Source organism: Capra hircus, assembly GCF_001704415.2.
Source record: "Capra hircus breed San Clemente chromosome X unlocalized genomic scaffold, ASM170441v1, whole genome shotgun sequence".
Classification (NCBI taxonomy): domain Eukaryota; kingdom Metazoa; phylum Chordata; class Mammalia; order Artiodactyla; family Bovidae; genus Capra; species Capra hircus.
The window spans coordinates 1,935,097-1,953,220 of NW_017189517.1; the positions used below are offsets into that span (position 1 = coordinate 1,935,097).

The following is an 18,124-nucleotide window of genomic DNA, read 5'->3' on the forward strand; positions in this document are numbered from 1 at the left end:
ATTCTGACTGCTGTTAATGCTGCAGTTTTGAGTCCAAAGAAATCTGGAGACACAATTCTTTTCTCCTTGGAGGGTTTCAGTCTTTCACAACTCACTGGACGAGGCCCACCCACATTATGGAGGGTAAGATATGCTACTCAAAGTCTACTGGTTTAAATGTTAATCACATCTCAGAAATACCTTAACAGCAACATCTAGACTGGTGTTGGACCAAGCAACTGGGCACTACAGTGTAGCAAACTTGAGACACAAAATTTACCATTGCAAGTAGTATATTCAAGCAGGTTGGGTGCAGTACACCTGGACTAAATTGGCAGGAATAATAGAAAAAGAGCATTTATACAAGTGGATCAAGGGAAGGAGAACAAGCGGCCTGGGTGTTGCTTTAAATGCATTTTATTTAACTTTTTAAAATAAGAAATAATTGATAAGTGGCAAATTTCCCCTGATTTCATAGATGTTATTAAAACAAGGCATTCCAGGACCCCTGAGACTGATGAATCAAAGCTTTCTGTAGCGTTGATGACAGAGATGCTTCAGTGAGGAAGCTAGTGTAAAAATAACCTTCGCTTCCTGCTGGTGCCACAGCTGGGTACTTAGGGGGAAGCCAGCTTTCAGCATGAATGGGCTGCTGTGGAATCCTATTTCTAGCTGTCAAAGCAGAAGGTTTAGCATCTTCTTCCAATATTCTGGTAACTCAAAGGAGGAAATCGAGATGATTTACTAAAGGATTACTTAGAGAGCAAAAAATTCAAAACAGGACACCAAACTGAGGTATAAAAAGGAACATTTATCTTTTAAAAATACAACTTTGAACACTACTGACATCTGATTTACAAAGTATTTTCCTGAAATACTCTTCATTGGCCTTGCTTACTTAGTACATTCTCTTCTTTTCAATCAGGACTCAAGGGAGGGCATGCTGATGTTATTATAAGCACCACCACCACCACAGAAGAAAAGACCACCTCTGCCTCAGGATATAAGCCCCCAGTCCTCATCGTTTCCCTTTCTTTCCCATCAAGCAGGACTTCTGACTGGTCCACGCACAATTGGACTTGTCCTCAGCACTCAGCACTCCAGGTGGAGCTGACCTATTTGCACGAAGCTTCACACACCCTAGCCCATTATTTATTCATTATCAAGAATTCTCTATTAATACTCTTATCAATTGTTTGCAAACACTCAGCATGAAGTAAACATAGTATTTACAGCAGTACATGGTTTGCAATTCAACACACTGACAGTAAAAGAAAAGGGACCACCAGACGTTGTCAGAAGGCTGGAGGAGAAAGCATATTAAAATAGACTCCTTCTGCCAATGTGTATGTGTGTGTTTGTGTGAGGGTGAGCACACAGGTGTGTTTTAATACATAGAAAACATGCCCTCCTTTAAAAGCAAACTATTTACAAGGTGATTCTGAATACCACATACACATGCCAGTCATACTGGACACTTGCTTTCCGTGAATACACTGTGTTTTTTTTTTTTCAATTTTGACACGTTAGAGAAAATAACTCTGAAACATTTGTCAACGTTTGGTTCACAGTAATTTTGCAAAAAGCCACAAACCATGCTTTGTCTTTTAAAAGGTGAACCTGGTCAAGCACCTTCTAGAAGACACTGATGCGTTATTCACTCACTGGCCTACTGGGAATTGGAAAGACAACGTCAGTTATGGAGTCGCTAGCGCTCCTGTCATTCCTCTCACCAGTAGCAACATTAATGTAAAGAGAAGTTCTGAAACACAAATCACGTACAAATCATCAAAACATTTCAGTTAACAGTGTTTAAAAAATACCAAAGTCTACAACAGTAGTACAGACACTGAAAACACCCTAAATACGCATTAGCCTCAGGCCTTTTTAATACTAATAATAAAATAGACAACCAATTGACAGAAAGAGAGGAAGTTACAGCACTTGAGGTTTAAGTCGACTTCTTTATAGGGCCTGTTGTGCTGTTCTAGGATCCTTATTTTAACTCAAAAGAGATTCCAGGAATGAACTGCCAAATTTAAAGCAATTTCCACTTGAAAAGCATTGAAAATACAAATCACTTTCTAAAAGCTTGTCCAACACACATGTATTTTCAGGATCCCAGGTTGTTAAGCAAAGGGATTCAGGTCAGTTTCAAGCCCTCAAAGCCACAGAATTTCCATCTCTTCTCCAGACTGGCTCCCACTCCAGTCATTTCCTGCTTGAAGGTGTGCTGGAGTCGGCTCATGAGACATTCCACATCACTGGTACAGATCTGTGGGAGAGAGAGGACATCTCCATTCAAAACCAGCCCCACCTTCCTAACCTGGCTTTCCCCCTAGTACTGCTTTAGAAAGCTGATGTGCACATGTGTGTGCTGGGTGTGGGGTTGACCCTCCCCTCCCTGTGCATGTGTGGCTGGTTGAATGGATTCCAGATGGAAGCCTTCTTCTGCTATGATCAGCTGAGTCCACTGAGCTTTCTTTTTGTTTCTGTATTTCATAACTGCTTTATTTAGGTATAACTTATATACAGTAAATTCACCTACTTTATATGTACACATTGATGAATCTTAGTAAAGTCATACAATTATGCAACTGTCACCACAATTCAGTTTTAGAACATCCCACCAAAGTCCCTTTGTGTCACTTTGTGTTCCTTTGTGTCCTTACTCCCCAACCCAGACTCAAGTTTTTTCACTGTGGCTTTACATTCTGGGGGGAAATTTCATACATGTGCAATCGTACAATCTATAGCCTTTTGTGACTAGTTTCTTTCACTTAGAAGGATGTTTTTGAGATTGATCGCCACTGAGCTTTCTCTGGGAAAGAGCTGGCGTCAGTCGTGTGGAGAGCCTTGAGTCTGCAGCCAGCTGAATGATGGCTTATCAGTGCTGGTGATGTTATGTTCAGGTCCACTGAAGCTGCAAACCCTTTGGGGAGGGGAGGGAGGCAGAAATGGCTGCCACCAAAGCAGAAGTCTTCACACATGTCTTAGTTTTCAAAGGAAAAGTGACAGGAATAAATAGCTCTGTGTTCCCACTTCTCTCTCTCTCACACACACACATATCAATACAAAAACAAAAACAAATCTGTGGACCCTTAGGGCTTGCTTCATGTGGTCATCTTTATGTTAGTAGCAGCTTTCCAACTGTGAACTTGGGCACTAGGACCTGACTGAAGAGCATGAGGGGATCTGCAAAGAAACCCCAAGTTGCTGCCACCCTGAACATTCCTAAAGCTGGTAGGAGGGCCCCCCAGATTCCACTGGTACCATTGCAGACTCGCTTTGGGAGGCCCTGGCACTACCCTGGCAGGAAGCTGCTCAGGAGGAACTGGCACTAGACTGGGAGTCAGATCATGCTTTGTCCCCAGTGCTAGCGGTGGGCTGTATCCAGTCAAGTGAAAGGAGCACACTGCAGAGTATCATGTAGACCTGAATCCTCATTGCAAAAAACATAAATCTATACTGTTTATAGAAATATACATACAATATAGATACAGCAGATATATACAAAAGAGTCTGAATAAGATATGCCAAGCCACCAATGATGGTTACCCTTGAGAGGTGGCATTGCGGGGAACTGTCCATTTGCCTTTACTCTAGTTCTATATTGCTTACATTTAAAAGATAACATGTTTGCATTATTTTTGCAATTAAAAAAAGATTGTTTTTATTAACACAGAGTTCAATTTCAAATCACTTCAACAGATCCCTTGTTCCTGGTGCTCACGTTCCATCCCTGTTTTCACTGTCAAATGGGCCAGCCACTTAACTGCAGAATAGCATCTCTTCCCAGAGATAAATGACAGGGGAGTGCTAGCTAGAACTAAAACAAATGCCACGAGGAGGATGAATCACCTTCTGGATTTCCATATGGGCCAGTGCCTCTGTTAAGAGGACATATTCTTAAATGGCTTAACACTTTGGACAGCTGACTATCAGGAATCTGTATTCCAATGGCACTTGTCAAAAGGCCCAGAACCTGTGAAACAGTGAGTACAATCCATGAGCAGCTTTAACTGAATTCTGCTTCTGAAAAAAGATCTATCAGGACTTTATTTATTCTGAGGAGTCACATGCCCCCTCCTGCCTATATGAGGCATGCATCCTTGACTTTCTAGGTAACTGGCACTTACCCTTGCTCCCGAAGCTTTGTGAGTTCCCTACAGGTGGCATCCAGGGAAGAAACTGGTCCATGAGATCAGCTGTGAGCAAACATTCAGTCTGTATTACAGACTCATTGTTCCAACTTCTTGTGTCCCTGCCTGGATTGTGTCATTTTAGATAACGGCAGTGGTGATATCAACAGTCCGGGAGGTGGTTGGAGTAAGACTTCCAACTGAAAATTTAGATTTGCTAATGTCTAAAGGCCCAGGGCAGAAGTTTGATTGGTGAGAAATAATGCTTAATTAGGATCTGATATGTAAATTAAGAGAAAGGAAGAAAATTCTTCTAAGATGCATCTTGGAAGTAGGATGGCCAATTAATTTAGATTGGCCCAGGACTTCCCCAGTATCAGCACTGGAAGTCCCAAGTCCCAGGAAACCCCTCAGCCCCAGGCAAACAAGGACAGATGGCCGCCCTACTTGCAAGAGAGAAACTTGATGCTGAATCACAGTGAGAGAATAGGTGAAGGAATTTTCCTTACAGTGATTACTAGTGACTTATTTGTGCTTGAGGAGAGTGAGGCCACCTGTTCACAAAGAACCCTACATCGCATTGCATGCCCATCTCAGGACCCCACATACCTTATTATCAAGACGGTGCAAGTAGGAGCAGATATATTCAATGCTTGCCCCAAATGGGTGGACATGAAGGAATGTGGAGATAATTCCTATAAAGACAACAGCATGGAGGTTACACTTGAGCATTGTATTCACTGAAATGCTATATGATAGTGGCTAGCAAGAGTCAGTTCATATGTACACCATATTACATATTAGGTACTCTTCTAAGTTTACATATATATACACACACACACAGATATACACTCATTACACACACACACACACACTCATTTAATCTTCACAACAACCCTGTGAGGTAGGTATTACCATTCCCCTTTCACAGATGAGGAGACATTGAGGCACAGAATGTTTAAGTAACCCCCTAAGTCATACAGCTGGTAAGTGGCAGGTATTTGAACCCAAACAGTCGCTCTCAACCACTCTGTGGACTGCCTCTCACTACCCTATACCACCTGGAGAAAAACTGGCATTTGAGGAGTCACTCCCATCATTCCTGATGGCTAAACACCATTTGAGTTCTACATTTTACAATGAATTTAAAATTTTACAATAAATTTCAATTGTGCTGGGTTTTTTGCAGTTCTTCTGCATTGTCTTACATTGGATTTTAGCCTCTTATGCATTTAATCATGTCTTGCTGTTGTGGCAAAAGTACAAATCATGTACTTTGCCTGATTAAACATGTGCTTCTCACAAGAGAATCTGTTGATTGTATTTGGGTTTTATCCTGTGAGTAACTCTGTAAAGAAAAGACAAACATTTGATTCACTCAGGTGATGACTAGCATTCTGCTTGTCCTCAGAGACCCGAATCTCTTCCAGTATCAGAATTCTGATAGCAATTTACAGCCTCCAGGAATGTGCATGACTGCTACTCAGCATAACTCTGGGGTGATCGGCAGCTACATAGATTGCCTTGATTATTTTGGCCATCAGGTTAATTGTGCTAATATTACTTTCTCTGGCAACAGGTAGAATATAAATTGTTCAAAAGTCTACTATTTTTTTCTTTTTTTTTTAAAAAAAATTCATCTCCTTTCCTAAAATCTTAGGTTTATCACATGGATTCAGACTTGAGCTTACTGAAAACTGGCAAGAAATAAAAGGTAACTTCAGTTTGGTTTATAAAACTACAACTTGTCTATCCCTTTAAGCAATTGACAAAGCGTATTACAAGTTTAAATAGTAGGCTGAAGTGCAAATAAGTTCTTTGCAAAAATCCTCCAAATATTAGATGGCAAGTGGGTGGGTTGGAGGATCCAGGAAGAATTGATGGTAGGATTCGAAACTCTACTCAAAATGGATACTATTGCTTATAACACTACTTTCCTCTTAAATGACTTGGTAAATTGAATTTCCAAACACTGACTCAAGCTGAGAAACTTAAATTCTGAAGAATACAGTCCATGCTCAAAGGAATTCTAGATGCTATGACCAAGAAAGGCTGTCAAACGCCAAGAAATAACTCCAGAGGTTTCAAAACATGAAGTAGTTTTTGTGGGTTCACACCCAAATAGCCAATTTTAAAAAAATAGATCTTCCTTTCGGCCAGCTCAAGACTTCTTTCTTTAAAAATACAAAGCAAAACATGAAACACTTATCTTAAGAATCTATGTTTCTAGAACTATCCATTTTCAGAGGCTTCCTCCTACTCATGGCTCTCCTCTGACAGGTCTCCCTGTTGCCATGCCAATTTGTTAAAGAACTTTGAGTTGGAAAACGGAAATAAGTTGTCACTCTTCTTGAAGACATACTGGCAGATCCCCTGTGCATCTTTATTATCATATCAAAGTGTTAGATCTGAATATAATATCCATTACCGAAGGAGGCAGATATATCTTCAAAATATGCAGAAGCTAATTAGTGTGGAGAACTTTCGAGATTGGGGTGGGACTACTGTGCGGCTCAGATTCCTAGAAGGCAGCTGGGATTATCTGCTGAGGCCCAAGATCAGCCCTTTTAAAATGACTGAATATTTTCAGACCTCCATCTGCCACTGTTTTCCAAACAGAATGTAAAGTCAACAAGCATTTGTGAATAGTGCCATTAAATGCAAAATGGTTCTCATTCATTGAGGGCTTGCTATGGGCTGGACACTGTGTTAAGTGATTTAGATGAATTGTTGTATTTAATACCTACAGCTGCTTTGAGATAGCTAATATTATTCCCATTTTGAAGATGGAGGAACTGAAGCTCAGTGATGGAAATGGAGAGGTCAAGACAGGAAGCCAGTTCTGTCTGATTCCTTAACCACTTATGCTATCTTGCCTCTGTCAATCAATTTCTATGTAGTGAGAGCAATTCTAGCATTTATCTTATCAGAGCCTATCAGTGTTCAAATACCCCACAGACAGCCTCCTGGGTTGCCTGCCAGTAACCTGGGAAGATTTAAGAGGCTCATCTGGGGAAGCTCTCTGCCAAACAATGTCTGCACTGCCCCTTGAAAGGGAGTGAGAGGGCTTACCTAACTTTTAAAAATCTACCACGTGTTTCTCTAGCAGACCCCCTCTTAGCATAGTGTTTATACTGACACACTTGATGTGGCAGTGGCCACCAGGAGCTTGAAGAGGGCTGGGAGATGCTGTTACCATTTGGACTGAAATCTGCACTTGTCCTTATCCTGCCATCTTCAGGACTCTGGGTTCTTGCACTGGCATACCTCATGAACGCTTGGCGTGCGCTCACTCATCCTAGGTTACTTCTTTCCCCCACTCCCCTGCACTTTATACGTTGAATGTGTTCACTTCCTTACCCACTAGCAGGGCTTCGCGTTCAGATTTGACAGGACAGCTGTTCAGAGTCTTCTCCAGAGGGTAATCACTATCCTGGCTCGATGCACACAGTCTAGAGGCACAGCTTTCCTGTGGGAATAATATGTCTTCTAGGTTAGTGCACCTTATATGGTAACAGTGTGTGCGTGTGTACTAAGTCGCTTCAATCGTGTCCAACTCTTTGCAACCCTATGGACTGTAGCCCGCCAGGCTCCTCTGTCCATGGGATTCTCCAGGCAAAAGAATACTGGAGTGAGTTGCCATTTCCTACTCCAGGGGATCTTCCCAACCCAGGGATCAAACCCAGGTCTCCTGCATTGACAGGTAGATTCTTTACCACTGAGCCACCAGGGAAGCCCCATATGGTAACAGACTTGGTTCCAATTATACAACAGGGAACTTCTTAACAGTACCTCAAAAGCAACACTGTGCAATTTTGATTATTGAATGGAAGAGAAAATAGCATAAACTATAAGAGCATCACTGATAATCCAAAGCTTACTTATAAGGCTTCAAAACACACACCCAAATTTAGACATATATCTTCACTAGTTCTTTTTTCCTTCTGCCTTCATCATTCTTGACTTGGGAACCAGACCAAGTCTGGTACCCTACCCAGCATTAATTGTCTGTGAGATGCCAGGAACTGGCAAGTAAGTTTTATCTCCATTCTACAGGTGAGGAAAGTGAGGCTCAGATAAATTAGGTGACTTGCCTAAGGTCGCATTGCTAGAAAATGATAGAGCCAGGATTTCATCCCAGGCCACCCAATGTGAAAAGGACCATTCTTTTTTATTTTAGGTTCCACACTCTGCTAAAGGTCAGTCCCATATTTGAATGGAGAATCTACAATAGCTGATCCACTCATGGGTAATCAACTGTTGGCTCTTGAACTGAAAACTAGAGTCTTTATTTATTGACTATCAGCTCTCTTTCTCTCTCTCTTCTCTCTGATGAGGGCATCATCAGTTAGGATATTTATGACTTTAAAGCAAGAAATGACTGCTGCCAAAACTATCAGTAATCAGTGGCCTTCCTTGCTGTTGAAAGTTTTCTCTTTCTGAGCACAGTGGATATATTTCACAAGAGGGCACAGGTGAAATCCATGACCAACAACCAAACTGAAAAAGCCTCCAGACTTCTCTTGGATCTTTCTTTCTCTCATTGGGTACTGAGAACATCTTTTCTGTATTATGACTGTGAAGGAAGAGTCTTCAGAAGAAGGAATGAAAGAAATCCCTGCTTCAGTATCACTGCTATTGTAAAAGAGCGTGCCGGGGAAATGGCCCGCAAGGGGAGTGGATCATGGTTGACTCAAATGTTTTGTCACTTCTTTCCTTCCACAAGCTCTCAGCAGGGACAGCCTTCCTTCTTTTTTTCCTTTGAAGATGCATTCAAAGCTTCCAGGATGCTGTCTCTGAATGAAACTAATGGTCTTTGCTGCAAGACATGTTGTTTTGTGGATTTACAGGCTTCCAGGCTGTAGTCAGAAGGGAAATCTTTCTTGATGACCTACTCAATCTTTGGCCTTTAGAATCTAATCTGGTCAGTAACCATCATGCCAAGTTTGATTTAAACTGCTGGCTCACTTCTAAGCCACAGGCTGTACATCTGCTTCTAACCCCCTTAAAACATTACATGATCCAGTAAGACATTTCTTAAGTGTGAGAGTTTAACAGATTGGGGTTGATTTAAGATATGAAGACATTCTGAGAAGTTTTAGCTATCTTGAATCAAAATGCAGCCTGACTGAAACCTGACTTCAATTTTATTACAGCTGGCATTTAAAAACATTAGAAGGTATATTGAAGGGCTGCTTATCACCTTGCATTTTACTAGCAGATTCAAAGAGCTAGTTCTTTCTGCAGGAAGACAGACATAAGTCACATTGTTATATTGCAAAACACTGACGATAACTCACACTGTGGTTTACTGTCAAGAAACCCAAACAAAAAGAAAAAAGATCCCTCCTCACCAAAACTTATTGCTTTCCTTTCAACCTGAAATTATTTTTCCAGTCTAATGTGATGGTACTTTGCTTTCTAACCTAATTGTGTCAGTTTGAAATATGTGGTCACAAATCAGCTTCCCAGAGAAGATCAGTTTATAATGAACTCTCATGACTTTCTCTGAAGGAAGCCTCCCTTAAAATAACAGGACAAAAACATATTCTGACTCACATGTGTCTCATTATCAGTTGCATCTCTCCTTCTGTCCTCTTTCGCTGCCACTCCATGGCTTCCCTGGTGGCTCAGAGGTTAAAGCGTCTGTCTGCAATGAGGGAGACCCAGGTTTGCTCCCTGGGTCAGGAAGAGTCCCTGGAGAAGGAAATGGCAACCCACTCCAGTATTCTCGCCTGGAGAATCCCATGGATGGAGGAGCCTGGTAGGCTACAGTCCACAGGGTTGCAAAGAGTCGGACATGACTGAGCGACTTCACTTTCTTTCATGGTATATGCAGTTTCAAAATGGGAAACACTTAGACTTAGTTCTAAAACTGCAAGATTCTTCTGTACCATTTGACCCTTCACTTCTTTAAATGAAATACTTTACAAAGCAGAGAGCTGACTACTCTTGATGTCCTCAAGTCAATTAGTGATGTCAATCCTGAAGAGTGATTTTAAGCTTAATGTCATTAGTGTAACCCCCTGTTTATCTATAGCCTTCTGGCTACACAACACATTCCATTTTATGCAAGAAGTGAAACAGAGCTAAATAGAAGCTCTGGGACATTTTAGAAGCTCTGCTTGTATGAGGCAAGTCCTGCTAAATAGAGCAGCTTTGGCACTTTTCAATTAAATGCTTGATAAATGAATTTGTCTGGAATTATGCTGGTTTCTTTAATAGCACCCACAAAACGGGAAAGTGAGTTGGTTTTATGAAGTGGAAGAATTAAAAGCATATTGCAAATGGCCTCTGGAAAACACTTTCCATCATTTGTTTCAACTACATCAAGGTTGCCAGTTCTTAATGGCACTCCAGGGGAGTCAGTAGGCTCACAAACACACCCAGGGCCTGTATGCATTGCATCTTTCTGAGCTGAGCACAGAAGAGAAAGGGCACAAGTTCGTGTGGAACTGCAGAACTGTGGAATTGACTTCTGGTTCTTGGTCTAAGCTTCTAATCTTCTCATCCTTCTGAGACATTAAAGTCAGGCAGCTCTGGTCAATGGGCCTTTCTTTTCAGAGAATAACTTCACTTGGTTCAGGCATAAAGGAGGTTAGAGAGGTGTGACACAGAGATGCCACCAGTTGACTTTATGCACCTTAAATAGACTGGACACCCGATGCATGGTTGCGATACATTAATTCATCCAGAAATTTAGTAGACTTTCTCTGAGGTCCTCATTGGCGGTTCTTATGGCTGCGGACTCTCATTAGGCAGAATCCCATTTTGTCTTCCCTGTTACTATTATCTAGCTTTAGCATAATGTGTCTCCTTGTTTGCTTTCCAGTCCCCCCCACCCGCCATCCCCCCTACTTTTGGTTTTGGCCATTTCAACCTACAGCAGCTCATTATTATACTAGATGGAGTGTCTGCAAAGAAATGTCAATGTTCAATGTTCTAGTTGTACTTGAGTTTCTTCATTTAATGAAATGCTTAATTAAAAGTATTTTGTGTCACACAGACTTTGACTGAAGGAAGCAGTGATGAGGTATATACTCTGATCGTTTCCAAGAAGGAAGACTGAGGAATATTATGGATGGACGGACATTTTATTCATTGAAAAGTACACTTTCCTGAAGCTTCAGAACTGCCAAGGACTCATATCTAAATGCTGAGCTCTTGATTCAAGAATTAGCCTGGAGAGGAGGCTTTTAATCTCCATTCAACCAAAGATTCCGCATTTGACACCTTTTGGTAGGAACTTCCAGAGCATTTTCATTGTCACTGAAAAGCAGGAAAGGAACAAGGCAAAAGGAACATTTAGGATTCATGTACCTTTTCTTTGAGATTTTCCAGCATTTTTTCCACCTGTAACTTGTCATCTTTGATTTTTTCCAGTTCAGCTTCTTTCCTTTTGTATTCCTCTTGGACTTTCAGTAGATGCTACAAGAAAGACCAAAGATAATCAAGTCCTAAGAAGCCACACTTCACTCAAAAACCCTGGCTGAAGTTAGATATTAGGCAGGCCTGTCACTTACCCCCAGCACACACACTCATTTCTCCATGCAAAGATACTAAAGGGAAAATCAAGACACTTTTCACTTGAAATTATTTTATCTGACTCTTATAAGTCTTTTGGATTTGTTCATATTTTAGAAACACTCTGAGAAACTAATTGGTCTAATCACTTAATTTTCCTATTCCAGCCAGATGTAAGGCTGTTGTTGTTGAGTTGTTAAGTCGTGTCCGACTCTGTGACCACATGGACTGTAGCCTGCCAGGCTCCTCTGTCCATGATATTTCCCAGGCAAGAATACTGGAGTGGTTTGCCATTTCCTTCTCCTGGGGATTTTCCTGACTGAGGGACTAAACCTGGGTCTCCTGCATTGGCATGGGGATTCTTAATCCCTGAACCACCAAGGAAGTGATGTAAGTGTAGGGTGCAGTTAATACTATGTGGACAATATCTTGATTTTGGCATAGAACTGAGCTTAATGTTGTAAAGCATTCTTGCAAATTGCCATTTTCCTAGCCAAGCTCAATTTCTGTGAGGAAAGTAGTAAAGAATCCAGTTTCACAAATGTTAGTTCCCTTATCAGTAGGCAAGGAACTGGATTCATCATTAATGATTATTACAAATTCTATGTATTTAGTATCTAACATGTGCCAAGTATTATGCAAAGGGTTTCACATGCATGATCTCATTTAAGCCTCACAATAATCCTATGATACATAAGCCTGAAGATTAGAGAGGTTTAGTGGTTTGCCTAAGGCTATTCAGATAGTCAGTGCCAGAGCTGGAATTTCAGTTCAGGGTGAGTCAACCCCACAGCCAGCGTTCCTAACCAACATATTAGACTATACATCTATTGGGGATAAGATGGCAGAAATTTTACCATGGTTTACACGGCTACTTTCCAATAAAAGGTAATCAAAATAAGTAAAATTAATTTTTCAGGAGGTAGAGACCTAATTGTCTCACTGAGGTTTTTGAAGCGATGGAATGAAAACAAAAAGTTCATTAGTTTTCAACTGAACCGCTCCGTTCTTAGGTTGGAGTGGTTTCAAAATCAAGGAAAGAGGGGAAAACCACAATGGGAAAATGTTTTGCTTTTCAGAGGCTTGCAAAAGACCGTTGAGAAGGATAAAAGACACAGTACAATGTACATTGTCAAAATTCTTTGATGTCTAGCTAAGGAGATGTATTTTTTTGGTGGAAAGATCTCTGATGTAACTTACATGTTCTAATTAAACTCCATGGTGACAGTAAAAGGAAGGTAACCATTACTTCACACATTTTGTTAATAGGAAAGGTAAAATATTAATGTGATCTTGCTTGTCACATAGGAAGACAACGATAGCAGAAGTAATAGGAACATGGGGCTCTTAGTGCCAGAAGAGATTCCATGTTCACAATTTGTGATTTCTAACCATCAATAAGCTTCACCCTAGATAATTCTGAGGCACACAACTAAAAAATTATTGCACAATTTAAGTTGTAAGGAAAATGGCTAGTAGTCTGGCAATACAGAAGAGGATAGTACCCTTACTGAGAAGTAGTACTCCTTTGCTATAATGGGAACAGATGCTGTATCTTTAAATAGTAGGCTTGTTGGGGTGATAACCATGTAAAACTTCTAGACATTGAGCATCTATTACACAGTGTTGTTTTTGAATGCAATTACAGTTGGATGCACTTATTTACTTTACTTTTTACACTTGGGATAATGTGCAGGTAAACTCATTCACACAAACAACTGTGAAAACAAAACAAAAGCAAATTGGTATTATGTGCCCAAAAGCACTGATACTTAAAAGCCTATAACATCCTTCCTTCCACCCAAATCAAGGGTAGGATTCCGGTCATTTCTTCTAAAAGACTGTATTATTTAGCATTGTATCAACTAGATACTTATTCACCAGTACTTTTGCTTACCTAAGTAATTAAGGTTCTTCATAATGACCTTGAGACTCTGTTCAAATCCTAAAGTATATTTGGTAGCATAAAGAAAAGATTAGGATACGCTCAGTGTAGTTTTATTGCTAAGTATGTTTTACTGAACACACAATCTTTGGAAACTGGTGATCCATTGTTTTCTCTATATTTACCAAAGATTACATGAACTACAATATGTAATCCCTTCCTCAGCCATGCCAGAAAACAGAATATCAAGAAGAAGAGGTTTACTATTCTATTTGCTTCTGGGGGCCCTTTTACAGGTGAGGAGCTGATTACTAGCCTTCCAAAAAGCTCAGAAAACCAAAATGCCTTTACCTGTTGCATTCCTTGCAGGGCTTGCTGCAGGAGTTTCAGCTGCTGTTCCTTGTTTGGGTCATCTTCTCTGTGGGCTTTGCCTTGTTCTTGCTTGAGCAGTTCTACCTCATTCCGGTAGGCATCTAGCTGCCAACGGAGGCTGTCATTTTCTTCTTTCAGAGCTTCTGCCTGTGATACTAAAGCTAAACAATTAATATAAAGTAGGAAAAACCATATATCCAAGTTCTGTTGTGGTTCACCTTAGCCCCATGGAGACTTGGCGTTTTAAACTGACATGTATGAAAAGTCTCTCAATGAGAAACTCTAGGTCTGAGTTGGCTATCATAGGAAGAGATGGATACAAAAGCACAAAGACATTTTTGTAAACAAACACAGAATTCCAACACACAAAAGTCCCCATCATGTTTCAATTCCTCTCTCTAAACATCACTAAAGTATTTCTAGGTAACATCAGTTACTTTTACTTGAAATGCAGCAAATGATGAGTCCGTAATAATAAAATAGAAGGCTAATTGTCTTGAACTGATGACTGTCCACTCAATAATTTTGCTTACAGTTGTTTTTTAAAAAATGCAGCTTTTTAATGCAGCTTCCTCTGGTCCTATAGAGGAAAGGTAAATGTAAAACTTAAGACACAAGACTTCCTGGGGAATTCCCTGGTGGTCCAATGGTTAGGACTCTGTGCTTTCATTGCTGAGGGCCCAGATTTGATCCCTGGTTAGGGAACTGAGATCCTATAAGCCATGTGGTGAGGCATTAAAAAAAAAGACTTCCAGTTTATGGTCTAGCATGTAAGGAGCTTAGAAGTCACCATTCTCTCCTAACAACAAGTAAAAAGCTGAACTAACTGAAAAAAATCAACAACTTTTCTTTGATACAACAGAGAAATGAAGTAACAATGCAAACTCATACACCTCCAATTGGAAAGACAACAGGTGAATACAGAGGATCACAACTTACCAAACCAGAAAGCCATCAGCAGATGTCACAGGAAACAGTAACAAGGTAGGAAAACCTAAACTATACTTGGCAATTTGCTGGAGGCTCAGTGTAGACAAGTCTGAGAGATAAAAAGTCCAGGGAGACCCAGTCATAGCTTGGTTCCTACGCTTTTGTGAGTCTCATGTACAGAAGCTCCACCTGGTCCTGAGTGAACACTGGAGAAAAATTCCTATGTGCCTCCAGCAGGGGAGGGGAGAAAGAAACCCTTTTGAAATATTCCAGAGCATCATGTTCTTCTGTAAAAGAATTGCCTTCAGAAGAAATTATTTTACCAGAACCTAACCTACCGGAGTAGTACTAGAGCCTAACCAACCTGGGGAACCAACCAGCTCCAGCTCCCTCTAGCCATTCTGTCCCACCTAAGTAGGGAGAAAAAACTGAGGACCACTTATGAAGTTCAGAGGTACAGGCTCACTAAAAGACTGAGACCTAATCATAGGACTATAAAATGATTCTCTTCTCACCACGACTTACCACCATACCAAAAAAGTCCTATTTAACAGAGCTCCTTTCACCTAGTACATCATGTCCAGAGTTCAGCAAAATTTACAAAGCATACTAAAAAGTAAAAAACATAGTTTGCAGAGACTGAGCAAGGATCAGAAACAGTCAGATATGGCGGAAATGTTGGAGTTATCAGAGTAGGGATTTAAAACAACTATTACTGGTAATTTCCTGACGGTCTAGTGGTTAGGACTCCATGCTTTCAATAAATTCTCTCAATTGAGTCTGTGAGGGCCCAGCTTCAATCCTTAGTTGGAGAACTAAGATCCTACAAGCCACAAGGCATGGCCAAAAACGAAAATGAAACAACTATTATTAACATGCTACAGGTTTTAATACAAGAAGTAGACAACATGGAAGAATAGATGGATATTGTATGCAGAGAGATGGAAATTGAAAGAATCAAATAGAAATGCTAGAGATTAAATACATGAACAGAAATAAAAAGTCCCCTTAATGGACTTACTAAGTAGACTGAGCATGACTGGGGAAAGAATTTTTGAGCTGGAAGAGTTGACAATAGAAACATCCTAAACTGAAACACAAAAAGAAAAAAAAAATCAACCCCCTCAAAGAAAAGAAAATGTAAGAATTGTAAGACAACTACAAAAGATGTATACATAATGAGAATGAAAGGAGGAAAAAGAGAAACAGAAGCAATATGTAAAAGAATAATGACTGAGAATATGTCTAAATTAATACTAGATACAAAACCACAAATCCAGGAAGTTCAGAGAGCATCAAGCAGGATAAATGCCAAAACACGTAATATTTAAATTTCAGAAAATTAAAGAGAAAAAACAATCTTGAAAGAAACCAGAGGGAAAAAGCCACCTTACCTATAGAGAAGCAAAGATAAGAATTATATCCTACTTTTCCTCAGAAACCATGTAGGCAAGAATAGAATGAAGAGAATACTCAAAGTGCTGAGAGAAAAATAATCCACCAACTTAGAATTCTGTACCTTGTGAAATTATTCTTCAAAAGTAAAGGATAAATACCTTCTTAGATGAAGAAAAATTGAGAAAATTTGTTGTTATTAGGCCTGCCTTGCAAGAAATGTTAAAAGAAGTTCTTAAGACAGAGGAAAATGACATAAGTCAGACACTTGGATCTACATTAAGAAAGGAAGAGCATCAAAGAAGGAGTAAGTGAAGGTAAAATAAAAACTTTAATTTTTCTTATTCTTACTTGATCTAACAGATAGTAGTTTGCTTGAAGTAACAGTGACAACGCATTCAATTATGTATGCTTGTGTGTGTGCTTATGTATAAGTGAAATTAATGACAGCAATGATACAAGGAATAGGAGGAAGGAATTGGGATTATATTATGATAACATATTTGCACTGGCCACAAATTGGTATAGGGTTATTTGAAAGTGGACTTATTAGTTGTAAATGTAAATTGCAAACTCTAGGGCAACTACTAAAAAAGTAAAAAAAAGAATTATAACCAATATGCTAAGAAAGAAGTAAAAAGAAATCATATAAAATGCTCAGTTAAAACCACAAGGAACTAGAAATGTGTAGAAGGCAAAAAAAAACAAAGAACAAGAGCAACAAATAAAAAATAATAACAAATATGGTGGATGTTAATCCAACTACATCAATAATTATTGTAAACATCAATTGTCTAAATACAACAATTAAAATTCAGATATTGTCAGAGTAAGAAAAAAACAAGAGACAACTATAATGGTATCTTTAAGAAACATTTAAAATATAAAAATACATATAGATTAAAAGTAAAAGAATGTTAAACAATACACTATGCTAACACTAGTAAAAAAAAAAAAAAGTAAGAGTAGCTATACTAATTTCAGGCAGAGTTGACTTCAGACCAAGGAAAATTATCAGGACTAAAGAAGGGCATTACATAGGGATAAAGGCATTAGTATTCCACAAAGACATAACAAGCAATGTGTGTGAGCCTAACAATAGAGTATCAAAATAAGTGAAACAAAATCTGATAGAACTGTAACAAAAAAATAAATGAATCCACTATTATAGAGACTTTATACCCCTCTATCAAAAGTGGAATGATCCAGTAGGCAGAATATGAGTAATGACACAGTTGAACCCACAGCACCATCAATTAACTGGATATAATTGACATGTATAGACTATTTCATTTAACAGCAGATTATACATTCTTCTCAAGCATAGATGCAACATTCACCAAGACAGATTACATTCTTCACCATAAAACACATCTAAACACATTAGAAGAATGCAAATCACAATGGGTATGCTGTCCAACCACGATGAAATTAAACTAGAAATCAATAACAGAAAGATAGATGGAAAATTCCAAAATACTTGGAGATCAAACAACACACTTTTAAAAAATACATGAGTCAAAGAAGAAATCACAAGAGAAATTTAAAAATATTTGAACTAAATGGAAATAAAAAAGACAACTTCTCAAAATTTGTGAGAAGCAGTGAAAGCCATGCTTAGAGGGAAATTTGTAGCATTGAATACCTATATTAGAAGGGAAGAAAGATCTAAAATTGATCATCTGAGCTTCCACCTTAGGAAACTAGAAAAAGAAGAGCAAATTAAATCTAAAGTAAGCAGAAGAAAACATATGGTAAAAATAGATCAGAAATCAATTAAATAGAAAACAAGAACTCAATAGAAAAAAAATCTGTGAAAACAAAAGCTGGTTCTCTGTAAAGATCAATAAAATTGAGAAGCCTCTAGTCAGGCTAACTAAGAAAAAAAATAGAGAAA

General features: G+C 39.3%; 1 protein-coding gene across 3 annotated transcripts in view; it reads right to left on the minus strand.

Moving 5' to 3' along the window:
• Nucleotides 1-770: 770 nt before the first annotated feature.
• Nucleotides 771-18,124, minus strand: part of ENOX2 (ecto-NOX disulfide-thiol exchanger 2) — an 82,543-nt gene continuing 65,189 nt past the window's right edge. The window contains exons 8-13 of one of the 3 annotated variants that reach the window (XM_018044266.1): nucleotides 13,882-14,063; nucleotides 11,442-11,549; nucleotides 7,482-7,590; nucleotides 4,731-4,816; nucleotides 4,119-4,187; nucleotides 2,164-2,254 (exon numbers count right to left, since the gene is read on the minus strand). In XM_018044266.1, coding sequence (XP_017899755.1) covers nucleotides 4,146-4,187; nucleotides 4,731-4,816; nucleotides 7,482-7,590; nucleotides 11,442-11,549; nucleotides 13,882-14,063 — 527 coding nt within the window. In that variant the 3' untranslated portion in view covers nucleotides 2,164-2,254; nucleotides 4,119-4,145. Of the gene's footprint in view, nucleotides 2,255-4,118; nucleotides 4,188-4,730; nucleotides 4,817-7,481; nucleotides 7,591-11,441; nucleotides 11,550-13,881; nucleotides 14,064-18,124 lie in introns of all 3 variants that reach the window. The other 2 variants (XM_018044265.1, XM_018044264.1) reach the window with 2 other exon arrangements.